Source organism: Grampus griseus (genome assembly GCF_964374135.1).
Source record: "Grampus griseus genome assembly, chromosome: 2".
In the NCBI taxonomy this organism is placed as follows: Eukaryota; Metazoa; Chordata; class Mammalia; order Artiodactyla; family Delphinidae; genus Grampus; species Grampus griseus.
In genome coordinates this window covers 38,437,483-38,457,563 of record NC_139018.1, presented here as the reverse complement: position 1 = coordinate 38,457,563, position 20,081 = coordinate 38,437,483, and the positions used below count along the sequence as shown (strand labels likewise).

Sequence of the window (20,081 nt, the reverse complement as noted above, 5' to 3'; positions counted from 1 at the left end):
TTTGCTCATATCTATCATATAGTCCCTATAGCCAGGTAGCTAGTTGTCCACAAGATTCTGTCCTCCCCCTTGCATTGTATAGGTTTGTTACTGGGAAACAGCTGCCCAGCCAGGAATACATTTCCCAGCATTTGTTGCATCTAGGTGTGGGCCTGTCCCTAGTCCTCACCAATGGATTGAGACAGAACTGATGTGTGTCACCTCCATGCATGCAATAACTTAAGAAGCAAGTGAAACTTCTCCATACTTTCTCCATCCTTCTACCAGCTGGATGCAAGTGACAAAATCCCAGGGGACGGCAAAGCCACTGAATCAGTGCATAGAAGAACGCCATATGTCAAAGATCAACTTCCTTGGATTGTCATATGAGTAAGAAATATGCTTCTATTGTGTTAAACCACTTAAAGTTGGGGGGTTATTTACTATAGCAGGTAGTATTACCCTAATAAAAACAGTCCTATCGTATACTTATGTGAAGATATATACACATAAGAGAATAAAGCCCAATTTCAACAAATCTCACATACTATGGTTCTTATCACACACCTCCATCTTCTTTGTAACGTAGCAAAGGTTCTCTCTTATTAACAATTTCATTGATATTTAAAGACTATTTTTGGAATATCTAGAATCCTTAATAATGTTTTCCAAAAGAGTAGTAACCTTAACTTCTGAGGGGAAGGAATGTGAATTTAATAGGAAAGAAATTTCTTCCATTATTTCCAATATTAAAATCATTAATTTTTCATTATTAAGCTAATTAACTTCAAGGAAATGTCAATGAGACATGAACAAGTAGGACAAAACAAGCCATACTCTGTTCGTATCTCAATTATCCTTTCTCTAGGTATCCCAAAAAGCTCTAATCTATTATGGACTCCATTAAGACCATTTGATAGTTTCCATGGTATTACCTTTAACTAGGGTATTTACCAAACAACTCCTTAAAAATGAAAACCCTTGATGGTCCAAAGCAATGACTCTAATGGTAATGATGAACTTTCAAGACAATGCGACAGAAAATGAAAGAAGAAATCCTGGGCAGGCACCAACCAAATGTCTTTCAAACCATACCAGGTAGGTGACATCATACTTTACTGCTATTCTTCAATCTAACTTTGACTTCAATTAGGCTTTGTACTGCCCCACCAATTTAGCTCTTTCTATGGTATCAACAATTGGATTGGGGAAAAAAGTAAACTGGCATTGGTTAATAGAAGATCTTTTATTCTTTTTCATTAATGGGCCTCATCCTAGTGACTAGAACAGAAAACGTTAGGCTTTGGGAATTGTACGCAACCCTAAGCCTTGCCCTGTGCAATGTTCTGGAGAAACAAAGAAGCACCAGATATGCCACCAACTCTCTAAGAATTCAACATCAATGCAAAAGACCATCATGCAATCTATACCACCAACTTAGATTTTTCTTCTAAGCACTAGACCTATGTATCTAATTGGCCATTGGCCACCTCTTACTCAGATGTTCTACTCTTAACATGTTCAAAATCAATCTTATCATCACCTTCTCCCCCCATCTCCAACTCTGCATATTTAATATATTCTTGGTCTTAGTGAATGGCCCCATGATATTTCCAGCTGTCCGAATCAGAAACTTGAGATTCACCATCCTCCTTCACTATTACCTCCACCCCCCACACACATATCCAATCCCTTCCAGGACTTACAGACTATAACTTATCAATAAATACCCTCAAATTTAATCTCCCCTCTCCATCCCTAATATGTTAGACAATATATCATCTTTCACCTGAGTTAGACAGTAGCTCCTAAAAACCATTGCCGCTGCTCTCTGACCACATACTCTCCAAACAACTCTGCACATTGCTGCCAGAGCCCTTTCTACAGCACAGATCTTACCATGCATTTCTCCCATTTTAAGTTCTTTAAGAGATCCCTGGAAGCCTTCAGGATAACACTGAATATCCTTGGTATACATGTCATTTAGTTTCTGACCCTAAAGATTTGTTCTGCTTCCATCTCCTTCCACTTCTTCATACACGCTCTGTATTCTGGCCTCACTAAAATCAATAACAAATTAAAAGAACAAATGCAAAAGTAAAATTAAATCCACCAGGAATCTTTGTACACCCTATGACATTCAATGCTTTCATGCTTTCACATGTTATAACCACTCTGTCTACCTGAAATGCTTTTTCCCTCTCCATCTGTCTGGCTAATGCTTACTGGTACCCCCAAACTCAGTTAAAGCATTCTGAGATCCACTGGTAGCTTCTTGGATCCACTCATGAGAGAGGTGCACTCTCCTCTGTGTATTCATACCACAGAATACATACCTCACATGGCACTAACAATACGAATGCAGTTGTTGATAAGCATGTCAGTCACTCCCACTAAACTACCATCACCTCTCCATTCTCAGCACTTGGTAGAGGCCTGCCATAAAATAGGCCTTTAATTGATTGACTAATTAATTAAGTTATTTGTAACTTTAAAAATAAGATTTAAAAATAAGCTCCATTTGTATTATCATGAACATAAACATGAAATATGTTTTATTATCACTGGGTTTTGGTTTGGTTTTTGCTTTATTGGGTTAAAATGGTGAGGATGTCTTCAGGTGACAGTAACTATGTTGGCAACAGTTACATTAAAATATTTCCTGTTGATCATTTCTCTTCTGCATCAAATGAATATTAAAATTGCATTGAATATTTCTAGAAACTTCCAAGTCAATCTTGATTTCAGTTTCTTTTTTTTTTTGGCTGTGCTGCAAGGCTTGCAAGATCTTAGTTCCCTGACCAGTGATCAAACCCAGGCCCTCAGCAGTGAAAGGGCAGAGTCCTAACCACTGGGCCACCAGGGAATTCCCACAAGTCAATCTTATACTTACTGAAGATTCATATCTCTAAGATAGATAATGTTGCACCGCTTAGTACATCTGATTATTGGATTAAAAGAGAAGCCCAGTTTCATTCCCTGTGTGTGATAAAGTTTATTCAGAAAATATTTTCAAAAAATAAAAGGAGATATTGAAGGAATGAATTCAATAACACATGGAAGAAAACAAATCATCAAACGCTATGTGTTCTCTCCTTCTCTAGGATCATAAAAAGAAGTAAACTTGTGAGGAAGGAGAAACACGATGATGAAAGCTTATTGTCATCCTCTGGTTTTCTATTTCAAGCATCATGAGCACACACTACTGTTTCTTAATGAGGAAGCAGCAGTTCCTCATTTAAATATGAAACAAATGTGCCTGTGTAGGTGTATCTCATTTTACACATGAAGTCAATAAAATCAAGAAATACTTCATCCCTTTACCTTATTTCAATTTCCTAAAGGAAGAAAAAGCTTTAAAACTGTGAAAATAAAACACCAACATTTTTCTCCATGGTAAAAATAGGACTATCATTGATTAAACAGCAGAATGAAACTGAAAGAAAAATGTTAATTCTTCATTCTAAAAATTTTCACACAGTGTATTCTGAGTGAGACCACCCTTAAATATAGATGAAAAGGGAGTTTACAGCATGATATGACTTTCAGGTGTCAGATCTTATTCTTTCTATCCCCGGTTGTCTAGTTCCATGACTGGCACACACTGGGCACTAGAAAAATTTTTGAATGAATGAATGAGAACATCAGTAGAAAAGTTAAATAGAAATTAACACAGCATCCCACATTATATGTAGTTAAAATTAGAATATAAAGAAGGAAATATGTTCAGCTCTTAGCAGATACTAATATAACTCATTGGTATTGTGAAAGAAGGGCTTTGGGTTGGAGAAGGTAGAAACAGTGTGGTAGAGGGTTGAGGAGGAAGTGTGTGGAGGATTATAATTTTTCCCTCAAAAAGAGGAGTTGGGAGCTGCTAACAGAAAAAAAAAAGGTGGTGACAGTTGTCAAACTGACTCAGACTTACTCAAAGAGAGAAGTTTAGGAGGAAGTACTTGGGAAGGGTTCTTGCTAGAGAAAGCAAAGGCAGTGGTCTAATCAAGTAACCATTTACGAGCTTTGATATCAAAATGCCCTTGGAACTGGAAAACAAATGCAAAGCTGAGGAATGTTTTGTTTCACGTTTAAATCAAAGGGAGCACAAAAAGATGCACTCCCTGAACTGCTCAGAGATCTTTTTGTCTCTGGTTAGGACTTTCTTGCAGTCCTCAGTTCTAAACAGTTAGCATTTTTCTCAAGACCCCTATGCCACCCCTCTGTCCTCACTCTCAGCAGATTAGTTTATCAAATATATTACTGAAAAACCATAAGATGGGGCAGAGTCAAGATGGCGGAGTAGGAGGATGTGGAGTTAGCATCTCCTCATAACTAGGGCACCTACTAGGCGCTGGTGGGAGACCTCGGACACCTAAGGGGATGCGAGGAATCCCCACGTGATGAGGTAAGACGTGGGAAGGAGCGGGGGGAGGAAAAGTGGAGGCAGGATGGGATCAGCACACCTAAGAGGGGGCTGTGGGAGGGGAGAGGTTCCCACACTTGGAGGGGCCCACTAACAGCAAGGGGATCAGCAGGGAAGAAGAGGGACCTTCGGGGGATCGGGGAATCAGAAGGGAACGCAGCCGACGCCTCCTCCACCTGCTTGGGTACTGGCAAGCCTGCTGGGGTCCCGGGCCTGAGCTGCCCACCCCCCTCTGCCCCACCAAGGCCTCTTCCAGCTGCGTGGGTCCCAGGCCTGAGCCCTGTCTCCCCCAGGGCTCCCTCTGCCCGCGTGGGTCCTGGACCTGAGCCCTGCCTCAGCTGAGGCCTCCGCCGGATGCATGGGTCCCAGCAGACCTCAGTACTGCCCCCCAACAAAGCCTCCACGGGCAGCGCAGTTCCCAGCAGGCCTGAGCACTGGCCTCCCCGAAAGCCACCATGGGCCACACAGGTCCCGACAGCCCATGCACTGCCCCAACAAAGCCTCTTCCGGCCAAGTGGGTCCTGGGCCTGAGCCCCACCCTCGCCAAAGCTTCCAAGGGCCACGCGGGTGCTGACAGCCCGAGTGCCGCCCCTGACAGGGCCTCCTCTGGTGACGTGGGTCAAGGTGGGCCAAATGCCACCCCTCTCCAAGGCTTCCTCTAGCTGCACTGGCCCCTGTGGGTGCGCCTGTGGAGGCCTGTGCCCCAGGTGGCCTGCATGGGCACATGTGCTCCAGGCCAACTCCAGGAAGAAACACTGATGAGAACACATGCAGAGGTGGGGCTGAAAAAATGGGTCCAGAGACCTACAGGGGAGGCAAGGGTAGGCTGTAGCTCACGATGGGGGCAAGGACACTGATAAAGGAGGTACCAGGGAATTTTTTATTTTTATTAATTTTTTATTTTCTTGTTTATTTTATTTTATTTTTGCTGGTGTGGTTCTGTTTTGTTTTGTTGTTGTCTCATTTTTATTGTTATTTTTTCTAATATATTTTTTATTTTTCTAATTTTATTTTTTATTCTTTGTTATTGTTCTGCTCTTTTCTGTTTGTTGCTTTTTTTTTTCCTGCCACACTGCATGGCTTGCAGAGTCTTGATTCCCAGGCCAGAGGTAGGACCTGAGCTCCTGTGGTGAGAGCACCAAGTCCAAGCTGCTGGACTAACAGAGAACTTCAGGTCCCAGGGAATATTAATCAGTGTGAGGTCTCCCGGAGGTCCTCATCTCAGGACGAAGACCCAGCTCCACCCAGCTGCCTGCAAACTCCAGTGCTGAATGCTTAGGGCCAAACAACCAGCAAGACAGGAACACAGCCCCACCCATCCAAAAAAATGAGACAACAAAAAAATATGCTACAGATGAAGGAGCAAGGTAAAAACCTACAAGACCAAATAAATGAGGAGGAAATGGAGAACCTACCTGAAAAAGAATTCAGAGTAATGATAGTAAAGATGATCCAGAATCTCAGAAATAGAATGGAAGCATGGATGGAGAAAATACAAGAAATGTTTAACAAGGACCTATAAGAACTAAAGAGCAAACAAACAGTGATGAACAACACAATAAATGAAATGAAAAATACACTAGAAGGAATCAATAGTAGAATAACTGAGACAGAAGAACGAATGAGCTGAAAGATAGAATGGTGGAAATAGCCGCTGCAGAGCAGATTAAAGAAAAAAGAATTGAAAAGAAATGAGGACAGTCTCAGAGACCTCTGGGACAACACTAAGTGCACCAACATTCGAATTATAGGGGTCCCAGAAGAAGAAGAGAAAGAGAAAGGGTCTCAGGAAATATTTGAAGAGATTATAGTCAAAAACTTCCCTAACACAGGAAGGAAAATAGCCACCCAAGTGCAGGAAGCACAGGGAGTCCCATACAGGAGAAACACACCAAGACACATATTAATCAAACTAACAAAAATTAAATTCAAAGAAAAAATATTAAAAGCAACAAGGGAAAAGCAATAAAATAACATACAAGGAATCTCCATAAGGTTATCAGCTGATTTTTCAGCAGAAACTCTGCAGGCCAGAAGGGAGTGGCAGGACATATTTAAAGTGATGAAAGGGAAAAACCTACACCCAAGATTACTCTACCCAGCAAGGATCTCATTCAGATTTGGTAGAGAAATCAAAGCTTTACTGACAAGCAAAAGCTAAGAGAATTCAGCACCACCAAACCAGCTTTACAACAAATGCCAAAGGAACTTCTCTAGGCGGAAAACACAAGAGAAGAAAAAAACCTACAAAAACAAACCCAAAACAATAAAGAAAATGGTAGTAGGAACATACATATTGGTAATTACCTTAAATGTAAATGGATTAAATGCTTCAACCAAAAGACACAGACTGGCTGAATGGATACAAAAACAAGATATATATATAAATGCTGTCTACAAGAGACCCACTTCAGACCTAGAGACACACACAGACTGAAAGTGAGGGGATGGAAAAAGATATTCCATAGCAAACATCATTCTCAAAGGTGAAAAACTGAAAGTATTTCCTCTAAGATCAGGAACAAGACAAGAATGTCCACTCTCACCACTATTATTCAACATAGTTTTGGAAGTCCTAGCTACGGCAATCAGAGAAGAAAAAGAAATAAAAGGAATCCAAATTGGAAAAGAAGTAAAATTGTCACTGTTTGCAGATGACATGATACTATACATAGAAAATCCTAAAGAGGCCACCAGAAAAATACTAGAGTTAATCAATGAATTTGGTAAAGTTGCAGGATACAAAATTAATGCACAGAAATCTCTTGCATTCCTATACACTAACAACAAAAGATCAAAAAGAGAAATTATGGAAACAACCCCATTTACCATTGCAACAAAAAGAATAAAATACCTAGGAATAAATCCACCTAAGGAGGTAAAGGACCTATACTCAGAAAACTATAAGACACTGATGAAAGAAATCAAAGACAACACAAACAGATGGAGAGATATACCATGTTCTTGAATTGGAAGAATCAATATTGTGAAAATGACTATACAACCCAAAGCAATCTACAGATTCAATGCAATCCCTACCAAATTACCAGTGGAATTTTTCACAGAATTAGAACAAAAAACTTTACCATTTGTATGGACACACAAAAGACCCTGAATAGCCAAAACAATCTTGAGAAAGAAAAATGGAGCTGGAGGAATCAGGCTCCCTGACTTCAGACTATACTACAAAGCTACAGTAATCAAGACAGTATTGTCCTGGCACAAAAACAGAAATATAGATCAATGCAACAGGATAGAAAGCCCAGAGATAAACCCACACACCTATAGTCACCTAATATATAACAAAGGAGGCAACAAGGATATACAATATACAGGAGACTGGAGAAAAGACAGTCTCTTCAATAAGTGGTGCTGGGAAAACTGGACAGCTACATGTAAAAGAATGAAATTAGAACACTCCCTAACACCATACACAAAAATAAACTCAAAATGGATTAAAGACCTAAATGTAAGATAAGACACTATAAAATTCTTGGAGGAAAACATAGGAAGAAAACTCTTTGACATAAATCACAGCAAGATCTTTTTTGACCCACCTCCTAGAGTAATGAAAATAAAAGCAAAAATAAACAAATGGGACCTAATGAAACTTTAAAGCTTTTGCACAGCAGAGAAACCCATAAACATGATGAAAAGACAACCCTCAGGATGGGAGAAAATATTTGCAAATGAAGTAACTGACAAGGGATTAATCTCCAAAATATACAAACAGCTCATGCAACTCAATATCAAGAAAACAAACAACCCAATCAAAAAATGGGCAGAAGACCTAAATAGACATTTCTTGAAAGAAGACATACAGATGGTCAAGAGGCACATGAAAAGGTGCACAACATCACTAATTATTAGAGAAATGCAGATCAAAACTACAATGAGGTATCACCTCACACCAATCAGACTGGCCATCATCAAAAAGTCTATAACCAATAAATGCTGGAGAGGGTGTGGAGAAAAGAGAACCCTCTTGCACTGTTGGTGAGAATGTAAATTGGTACAGTCACTATGGGGAGCAGTATGGAGGTTCCTTAAAAAACTAAAAGTAGAACTATCATATGACCCAGCAATCCCACTACTGGGCATATACTCAGAGAAAAACGTAATTCAAAAAGACACATGCACCCCAATGTTCATTGCAGCACTATTTATAATAACCAGGACATGGAAGCAATCTAAATGTCCATCGACAGATGAATGGATAAAGATGTGGTACATGTACAGAATAAAATATTACTCAGCCACAAAAAAGAACAAAATTGGGTCATTTGTAGAGACATGGATGTACCTAGAGTCTGTCATACAGAGTTAAGTAAGTCAGAAAGAGAAAAACAAATATCGTATATTAATGCCTATATGTGGAATCTAGAAAAGTGGTACAGATGAACCTATTTATAGGGCAGGAATAGAGACGCAGATGTAGAGATCAGATGTGTGAACACGGGGTGGGGAGGGGATGAATTGGGAGACTGGGATTGGCATATATACACTACCATGTGTAAAACAGATAGCCAGTTGGAACCTGCTGTATAGGGCAGGGAACGCAGCTCGGTGCTCTGTGGTGACCTAGATGGGTGGGATGGGAGGGAGGGGGGCGGAAGGGAGGCCCCAGAGGGAGAGGACATATGTATACATATAGCACAATCTGATGTTCTCTCTATTACACGATGCTGCCTCATCCTTTCCAGTGGAAACATATTGCTGGGGTTTGGCCACCCTAATCCCCTGCTCTCCTTTTTCCCTACAAAGATGAAGTTGAGAACACTCTCAACTTGTGCTTTCGTACTGTTTTGAATCAACGGAATTTACTAATAATAATTCAAAGAGGCAAAAGTGTTTTTGTTATCTTTTGTTCCTGGTATTGAGGTCTTAGAACCTCAATACACAACATTGTAAAGCAACTATATCCCAACTTTTAAAAAGTTAAGAAAAGAAAAATCAAAGAACTGAAGACACGAGAAACACAACAGCCTTCAACCTCCCTTCTGTCCCCTCCACCTCAAGACCCACCCACAATGGCACCTGATTCTTGCCTGTACCTTTATTATCTCAGAGAATTAGGCATTTGCTCTTTCCTGATCATGTATATATTCTATTCATGAACATTTAAGTGGTTTCTAGATTTTCCACTATCACTAACAATGCCCCAGTGAATTTTCTTATGCCGATCCCTTTGTGCTCTTGGCAGATCTGGAATTGTGCACGTTATTAGATAGATTAGTTCATTTGATCTGTCAGCGACCCCCTCTGTACAGTCAAACTTTGAAAACGTTGAGCAGCCACACTGTCTAGGTCAGGAAAAAAAGACACATCAGCAATTCTAACTCTTCCCAGCAGTACATTTACTGATCTCACCTTTACTGAGATCTAACTGGTGTGACTGATTATTCAGCACAGTTCGCTGATGTTACTTAGATGTGGTCGATACAGGGCAATGTGAACAGACTGCCTAATATGAAGAGCCTAATAGTTGCTCTATAAGTTGTTCATGGCATTATGAGAACATTTGTTCTCCTAAAAGCTCAGGATGCCAACTCCTTCTTAATAAAACATTAGTTTAGCTCTATTGGGTTGCAATCAACCTCTTTGTCATGGACTGCCTAATCTTAAAAATAAAAGGAAGTCACAAAGGCAGTTCAATCAATCTACCAGACTGCAACACAAGACTCTAATCTATAAGAAAAAAGCTTAGGTAAACAATTATACTCTTGGCCATAGAGACCACATGGTATAATTACTCATATTTCATCTGTTGTTTACTCTCTAAAGAAAACCATTGGCTTCCTACAAGGGGAAGGTTGCTATTTTTGCTGTTATTTTCATTCTACAGGAAGTTTTTTTTGTCTCAATTATTGGCACAAAGATGCCCTAACTATTTGGCACAGGATATTTCACACTGTAAGTGTCTTGGCAGTTTTGGAATCTCTTTGAAAATATTGTACAGTATAAATGGGCAGAGATTAGGACCGTCTCTTTTAGAACACATAGGGATAATCAACAGAATGGATTTCTTGGCTGTAATTTTTCCCCTTTGTATTATTATAAATGATGTATCAGGTACCATTGACTGATAATCTGAACAACAGTTCTAAGACCTCAATACCAGGAACAAAAGATAACAAAAACACTTTTGCCTCTTTGAATTATTATTAGTAAATTCCGTTGATTCAAAACAGTACGAAAGCACAAGTTGAGAGTGTTCTCAACTTCATCTTTGTAGGGAAAAAGGAGAGCAGGGGATTAGGGTGGCCAAACCCCAGCAATATGTTTCCACTGGAAAGGATGAGGCAGCATCGTGTAATAGAGAGAACATCAGATTGGAAATCAGTCAGACTGTGGGTGTCAGGATCTTCAACAGTAAAATGGAGATAATAATACTAATTTTCAGAATTATAGGAATGAGCAAAAACGAATACAAAGCTCCTGACACATATTAACTACTCCAACAAAGCTGGTTTTCTTTCCCTTCAATAGTTTCTGCTACCATCCATCATGGTATAAGTCAAAGATATTGTTGACATCACTCAGCGCCATTCACTTCAAAGGGAAAAATTAATCTAGAATGAAGTTTTGGTGATCATAGGATTCATTATAAGAGCTGTGCTCAAACTAGTTGTCTGCCATCATGCTATAGTTACTATCCGAGATACAATTTAGAAATAAAATTCACAGTTAGCCAGTTTAGTCTTTCACCCATATGTCTGAGTGTGGGCCTTTGCTCCAATCACTGGCCTCTTTTCACATTAAGAAGGTAAAATGCCCTTGTTCTGGGATGAAAAATGTTATATCCTGGCTTTCCAATGCATGAATTCCCTTGTTTGTTCTGCATCCTAAAACACTATTTCCTACGTCCTAGGCCAAGCCTTTATTACCTAAGTATTGCTTCAACATTTTGCAAACAACCTCAACCTACTCCCTTGCAAGCATCCTTGGCTCCCTGATCCCTTCTCCTCGATCCCTGAGGAGCTCCCTGATTCTTTTCATCTTGCTCACCTGACCAAATCCCAACTCTGGTTAAATCCAGCTCACCTACTTCAGCATCTATATACCTGTGACTAAACACGGGTGGAGTAAACACATAATCATGCTCATAGATACTAATAAAATGTATGACCACTAGCCTCACATGGACCTTAGTGCTTCACAGCAAACCTGCTGAATTTAACCTTAGCCACTCACTGCTCTACTCTCTACACAACCGTTTCATGCCTCCCCCTCATCTCCTCACCATCCTTACTCTCAGTTGATAACTGTGTTTCCTCTTTTACTGAGAAAATAAGAGCAATCAGAACAAAGCTTCCACTATATATTTACTTGTTTGTCGTGCCTCCCCCTCCCCCATTAGTATGCGACAGAAGGAACTTTGTATCTCCAGGACCTAGAACAGTCTCTGCACCATAATGTTTGCTCAATCAGCATTTTTGGTTGGGGAAAAAAAAAATAGATAAAATAAACAAAAAGAACAAATACTCCTAGAAGAGTCATAAGAAGGCTCATGTTAAGTAACTCCGTTGCCCAAGGCTGAATCAAAAGTAAGATAACTGTGTCCAAGTTCAATGCTCTAGACTCAAATCATTTTGATATTATGGTATTATCATGAAATCTCATCTGCTCTTTCCCAAAAGTTCCACGGTCCCCTTGGCTCAATTTAAAAAGTTGAAAGATACATTTTTGTGCCAAGTTTTCAAAACATACTTTCTGATACTGCTAGCTTCACAGGGATAGGACGATTGCTTAAGGTCATAAATATTTTATTTCTCTTGAATTTTTCATATATTTACAACTCGCATGAATAATAGAAAGTAGCTCATATACACCATTCATAGTTACATGGTGCAATACTTTTTCAGAAATCTGTTATGTATTTGAAAGGTGTGGAGGAGTCTCAAAATAAAAGTCTATTTAAAATAAGTTCTTCCACTACAAATTCTGGCACTGGAAAGAGATATTTTACTCTAATCCTTTTCACAATGGGGTTTGATTTTCCCTATAAATTCTAATTTACATCTCTGTTGAACACATAGCTCAAAAATCAAGTGGTCTGAGCTGTCTGGAGTTTGTTTGAATGGAGTTCATTTTTGTAAGAATAAAATTATGCATTTAAAAGAAAAGCTCAATGAGTGGATGTGAGAAGGCAGAGAGATGGAGGTAGAGGCAGATAAATGGAGTGGTACTAACTTGAGAAATAAAGGTCAACCCTTCAGTATTAGCACCCTTTCCCCAGTCTCATTGTAAAATGCTGCCAACTTTCAGTTTCCATAAATAGACACCATCATTAACGTTCAGCAGGTCAGAACTGTGAGAAAGTACTATACTTTTCTTGGCCAACTTTAGCTGTGCCATGAAATCACTTAAAGTAAATGAGAAAAAACAATAATCATCAAATATAAATGTAAATAAAAGTGTAAATATTTTTGAGGGAAAAGTCTATGACATAAAAGCTTTTTACTCAGTCTGACTATCATTCATGTGTGATGGCAGGAGAAATTCATTTGAAGAATATGTTAGGACACAAGTCATATGCCAATCATTTATATTTTATCTTAAAATATAGCTCTTTAGCAAAATTTACAAACAACCCATGTAGCTCAATATCAAAAAACCAAACAACTCGATCAAAAAATATGCAGAAGACCTAAATAAACATTTCTCCAAAGACATACAGATGGCCAAGAGGCACATGGAAAGATGCTCAACATCGTTAATTATTAAAGAAATGCAAATCAAAACTACAATGAGATATCACCTCACACCAGTCAGAATGGTCATCATCAAAATGTCTACAAGGGAACCCTCCTACACTGTTGGTGGGAATGTAAATTGGTACAGCCACTGTGGAGAACAGTATGGAGGTTCCTTAAAAACTAAAAATAGAGCTACCCTATGACCCAGCAATCCCACTCCTAGGCATATATCCAGAGAAAACCATAATTCAAAAAGTTGCAAGCACCCTGATGTTCATTACAGCACTGTTTACAATAGCCAGGACATGGAAACAACGTAAATGTCCATAGACAGAGGAATGGATGAAGAAGATCTGGTACATATATACAATAGAATATTACTCAGCCATAAAAAAGAATGAAATAGTGCCATTTGCAGAGACGTGGATGGACCTAGAGATTGTCATACAGAGTGAAGTAAGTCAGAAAGAAAAACAAATATCAAATAATATCACTTATATGTGGATTCTAGAAAAATGGTACAGATGAACTTATCGGCAAAGCAGAAATACAGTCACAGATGTAAAGAACAAACTTATGGTTACCAAGGGGGGAAGAGGGGTGGGATGAACTGGGAGATTGGGATTGACATATATATAAACTACAAATAATAAATGCTGGAGAGCAATCCCACTCCTGGGCATATATCCAGAGAAAAACGTGATTTGAAAGGTTACATGCACCTCAGTGTTCATTGCAGTACTGTTGACAATAGCCAAGACATGGAAGCAACCTAAATGTCCATCAACAGGTGAATGGATATAGAAGATGTGATACATACATACAATGGAATATTACTCAGCCATTAAAAAGAATGAAATAATGCCATCTGCAGCAACATGGATGGACCTGGAGATTATCATACTAAGTGAAGTACGTCAGACAGAGAAAGACAAATATTATATGATATTGCTATTCGCAGAATCTAAAAAAAAAAGATACAAACAAACTTATTTACAAAACAGAAACAGACTCACAGACTTAGAGAACAAACTTATGGTTACCAAAGGGGAAGGGTGGGGAGGAGAGACAGATTGGGAATTTGGGATTGACATGTACACACTGCTATATTTGAAATAGATAACCAGCAAGGACCTACTGTATAGCACAGGAAACTCTGCTCAATACTCTGTAATAACCTAAATAGGAAAATAATTTTAAAAAGAATAGATACATGTACATGTGTATAACTGAGTCACTTCGCTGTACACCTGAAACTAACACAACATTGTTAATCAACTCTACTCCAATATAAAATAAATTTTTTTTAAAATATATATAGCACTTTAACATACAGTCAGCTATTAGCTGCAGGTTTTCCATAGATGTTTCTCATCAAGTTGAGGAAGTTCCCCTCTATTCCTACTTTGCTGAGAGTTTTATCGTGAACAGGTGTTGGGTACTGTGAAATGCTTTTTCTATGCCAACTGATATGATCAAATGAACTTTGTTCTTTACCCTGCTGTTGGTACAATGAATTACAGTGATTGTTTTTTGAATTTTGAACCAGCTTTGCATATGTGGAAGAAATCCCAGTTGGTCATTATGTGTAATTCTTTTAATATGTCACTGCAATCTACTTTTGCTGAGGATTTTTACATCTACGTTCATGAGAAATGTTGGTTTGTAATGTCTTCTGGTTTTGGTATGATGGTACAGCTGGCCTCATAAAATGAGTTAGGACAGTTCTCTGTACTACTATTTTCTGGAAGAGACTGTGAATTCACCAATGAAACCATCTGCACTTCTTATTTGGGAAGTGTATTAATTATTAACTTATTTAATAGATATAGGACAATTCAGGTTATCTATTTCTCCTAGTGTGTGTTCTGGTAGTTTGTGTCTTTCAAGGAATTGGCCCACTTTAACTAAGTTATCAATTCAGTGGCTATCAAGTAGTTCAAAGCATTTCTTTACATGCTTTTATGCCCATGAAATATGTTGTAATGGCCCTTCTTTAAGTCTTTGTATTGGTCATTTGTGTTCTCCATTTTTCTTGGTTAGCCTGGCTAGAGGTTTGTTAACTTTAATATTCTTTTCTAAGAGTCAGCTTTGAGTTACAGTGATTCTCTTGAACGTTTTTTCTGTTTTCTATTTCATTGATTTCTACTCTCAAGTTTATTACTTCTTGTCTTCAGCTTGCTTTGGCTTAAATTGCTCTTCTTTGTCTAGTTTTCTAAGGTGGAAGCTTAGGTTATTAATTTTGTAACTTTCTTCATTCAAATATATGCATTTAATGACATACATTTTCCTCTAAGCACTGCTTTTGCTGCATCTCAGAAATTTGATATGTTGTATTTTAATTTTCATTTAGTTCAAAATATTTTTCTAATTTATCTTAAGGCTTCTTCTTTAACCCATGGGCTATTTAGAAATGTGTTAATTTCCAAATATTTGGGGGTTTTCTAGTTGTCTTTCTCTCATTGATTTCTAGTTTAACTCCACTGTGATCTAAGAACATACCTTGCAAGATTTCTATCCTTTTAAATTTGTCAAAGTATGTTTTATGGCCAGAATATGATCTATCTAGTGAATGTTCCATGTAAGTTTGAGAAGAATATGTATTCTACTGCTATTGGATGGAGCACCTTGAATTTTAAAACGAAGGAGCATTAAACCTAAACACTATTAAAAGATATTCTATTTAAAAATAATATTGAAATTTATCCTAAACTTCCTAGACACTGGCTCTATGAGTAAAGGCAGAGAAACAGGTAGTACATGTCGAAAAGTGAATATTCGATCTTCCAGGAGATGATTTAACACACACATTTTCAGAAATAGTCACAAATGAATTTCTCTCATACTTTAAATGCTCTGCACGTCATAAAATTTTCCTCTTGCAATTTGTTGCTAACCAGAAACTAAGCATATGTATATACACACACACACGCTTATATAATATACATATGAATTCATATGCAGGGAATAAACCTAATGCAATTTTTCTATGATTATGATTACAGTTGAAATGATTAAAACTTCTGTGCCAGTTTTTTTAAAGAGGTAAGAAAAGGCAATGTTTGTTAAATGTAAAGAAAACATTCCATTTTTAGTCTCCTAAGATATTATGAAAAATAATGTTTCATAAAATCTTCTGAGGGTATTTGAAATTCTGCATTTATATGACACCAGTTTCTAATTTAAACATAATTGGAGAGAACAAAATGAGAGTAAATTACATATAAAAGGGGGTAAAAGCACATGCCACTGACTAATGTTTTCTATAGCAGTCTCTTTGAATATTATAGTCAATAAGACTCCAATCAGAATGTTTGCATTTTGCCAGCCGCTTTCTGGATGACAAAATTGTTCTTTACGTAATTAAACAACATCTACCCAAGAGAATCTACAACAACCAAATAAATAAAGGGAGAAAAGTAACCTGGAAAAGTCAACTAATCAAGCTCTAATCAGTGTAACAAAATTCAATCAACTAATCAACTGTGTTCTAATAGGACATCACCCAAACAATCCCACAAGCTTTGTTTCTAAAGCTCAGTAAGATAGAAGGTGTTGAAACTCCCATTATACTGATTCAAAATTAATAATGCTCTATTATTAAATTAAATCTCTTCCTTATCTCATCTCAATTCCTCTTATAATTTAACTTATAATTTAAGTTAACCAATGAATATTTCAATGTTCTACTTCCATTCAAACAATATGATTGAATAAAACTGATTCTGGACAATTACTAGAATGAATAAAGCAAAAGAACGGCCACACAGTAAAATTTTGTTTTCAAGTTCAACCAATGGATGCTGTTAAAATAATAATAATAATATATTTAAATGACAGGCTAATCCTTAAGTATGGTAATTCCCTTGAAAATTACCTTTTGTTGAATCATCCTCTATTGGCTGTTTGAACAACGTAATGTCCTTGAAAGTGCATAGGAACAAAACCACCTTTTCATGTTCATTTCTTATTGGTGCAATTTGCATATAAAACCAAACAGGGGTTCCTGTAAAAGAGAGAAAGGACAACAGAGCGTGACATAGCCACCACGATGATATCGTCTCCCGCTTTCCTTTCTCCTTCAGCTGCCAACTGCTATGCCAAGAATTAGCACCAAAACAATAGTATTTTAATTGCTGGAAAGAATCAAAACAACTTTCATTTTATATCAACTACCAGTTGCTCAAAAATTAATGAACATATTTTTCAACCCAAAATATCAAAATCTGAAATAAAGCATGGGGTGTCATTTCACAATGCAGTGGAATAAAGGCAGTCTTGCTATTTAAGCAATGCCAGCATCAGCTTTAGATCTGGGTCCCTACACCACTGCTGCTCTCACCACCTCCTTTCCATAGTCTCACCAAGTGTGAGCATTCCTCCTTGTCACTTTGAGAAGTGTTTCCAGTCGACTTCAACATCAATACCTGATGCTCTGATAAGTATTCCTCTTTGAGAAACTTTTGAAATGTTGCTTCTATCTCAAGATTCTCTCATCAGTCAGATAGACTTATAACTCTGTGGCTCTGACCACATCCCTACATCAGAGAGATACGATGTCAGCAACACTAGAAGCCTGATGTACACAGAGCTATACCTGAAGCCTTTAAGGCAGTGTTAAAGAAAAGAAAAAATGTCCTCAGGCCTTGAAAGTCTCAGGCATCTTCATGAGACACTGCTTCCAACCTCCCTCACTCCAAGCATGAGGCTGGTCTCTGTCACCATGTTCTTCAAACAGTGGCTCCTACAGACTCCAGAGGACACAGAGTTTCAAAGCATTCAAGGTTTAGGATTTGGACAAATTAGAAACTGGCAATGGGTCAAATAATAAATGTCTGAAGACACAAGAAATGCCTTCAAAGGAGTAATTACCCATTAAATGATAAAACACTGAGGGAATGTTCCATCAGAATCAAAAAGACATGTTTTCCATTATAGTCTTTCCAAGCCACAGGCAGTAAAGCCTCTCCAAATATTCATTCTTAAAGACATAAAGTCTTTTGTCAGTTTGGGATTTGGGGAGTGAAATGTGCAGCTGTTAATAATCTCTAGGTGAGAGTTGATAGCCTGTTAGTGACTTCCAATGAAAACCAATAAGAAGTACCTCCACACCTGTGGCCAAAAATTGTCAGGTAACGATATCACCACAAAGGGGAATTTGCCATTTACCCAAGAACGGGTGACTTTAACTACTGGGTGCTAGAAGTCAGGGAATTCGAGAGAGGAGATTTCTATAAATATTCAGTTCTGACAACCAGGTCCTTTGCAACCCCAGGGGGCCTACAGAAGGACACGGCCTTTTCCAAAATGATTACAGGATGAGACAGGGACCTCAAAAACAATCACACTATCTCCCAGAAAGGCTTGTTCTTTGTTTTCTGCTTCTTATTTTACACAGTGTGTCCAGGAACTGTGAGTGATGTACACAGTTTGACAAATCACCAGGCCCAGACGCTAGCAGATACATGGCCTATGGCTGTTCCAACACAGTGAGCTTGAGGCAGCAAGGTTATAAACAGAGAGAAAGGGGTATTAAAAATAAGTCATTTTCCAAGGTCTGCTAGAAATCTGAACAGAAAGAGATGTTACAGTTCATACCTTCCTATGAAAACAGCAACTTTTCAAATTTTGGCATTGAGTCAGAGCTGTTTTTAAAATTGTTTTCAGATATCACGGTATACTATTTTCAGGCTTAGTCACAGGCTCAGACTTCTCCAAGTAGGCTCAGTTGTTGCTGAGTGGTTGGTGAAATATCTATATTCTGGATTTGGGGTTCAAGGAGACGGGAAGTCTGGGAGGGTTAGGTAGAAAGGCCTGTGGCTGCTGGAAACTTGAGGCAGTGCCCTGGCATTGATTATCTGGAGTTGCCCTAGCTATCACAGTTCTGCCTTTGTGTAAACAGAAAGATCCATTTTCAGTCATCATCCCAGAGCCACTGCTTCTTTCTCAACAGTAGAAGCAGCCCACTGTTAATCAGAGCAATGGACCTAAACAATAGAAGCTGCAAACTGAAATGTCAATCATGACACATATTAAATCAGATACCTCAATCTCCCTGTCTGCAAATGGTGTTTAGCTAATTATTTAATGGAAGTATTGGGAGGACTTGGCATTCAGGCATTCCCAAAACAGTTCTCTACAGGCATGTGACTTTTTCTAACATTAAAAAACGTCAAAAGAACACACTTTTTTCAGTTGTTGTTCAAAAGCCTTTAGCTATTTACAAGATTTTTTAAAGCTGCTTTTAAGTATAGTAGAACTGCCTTATAATGCATGGATAATATCTATTCTTCATATGAAAGAAAAAAAACTCAATGCAGATACTTTCCAGAAGAGACAGGAGTTTTAATCTATAGTGCTATGGGCCATAACTCCTACTGGCTCTAAGCAGACAGCTACATGTGTATAGGTACTGTATAGATCTGAAAAGAACCAGGCAGGCCTGAACAAAGGTCAGACAATTATTACAAGCTATTAAAATAAAGCAAACTATCCAAACCACCTTGGAAGGAAACTTTTGGAAATGAAATATTAAAGCCAGGGAGGGAGACGCAAGAGGGAAGAGATATGGGTACATATGTATAACTGATTCACTTTGTTCTAAAGCAGAAACTAACACACCATTGTAAAGCAATTATACTCCAATAAAGACGTTAAAAAAAAAAAGCTATTGTTAACATGATTTAAAGGATCTAAACAAAACAAAATTTCCACAAAGGTATTTTTGAGAAAATCAGAAACTATGGACTTGGCTTTGAAGCTTTAAAATCTGAAAAAGATTCGTTTATTCTGTTTAAATCCCAGGGTTAAATGACCCTAGTAATATGGAATATTCTTAAATTATTTGCTAAACTCGAGGTACATATTGAAGTCATTTGAGGGATAACGACCCTATATGAAAATGACAGGGGGCATTCCCTGCTGGTCCAGTGGTTAGGACTCTGCACTTCCAAGGCAGGGGGCACAGGTTTGATCCCTGGTTGGGG

At 38.2% G+C, this 20,081-nt stretch overlaps 1 protein-coding gene across 1 annotated transcript in view; it reads right to left on the bottom strand.

Moving 5' to 3' along the window:
- The window catches only part of KCNH5 (potassium voltage-gated channel subfamily H member 5), a gene marked incomplete at both ends in the record, with an annotated part of 325,030 nt that overhangs the window by 264,401 nt on the left and 40,548 nt on the right, over nt 1-20,081 (bottom strand). The window contains one exon of the mRNA XM_082649042.1: nt 16,973-17,101. Within this exon, the coding sequence (XP_082505168.1) occupies nt 16,973-17,101 (129 nt within the window). The remainder of the gene's footprint in view (nt 1-16,972; nt 17,102-20,081) is intronic.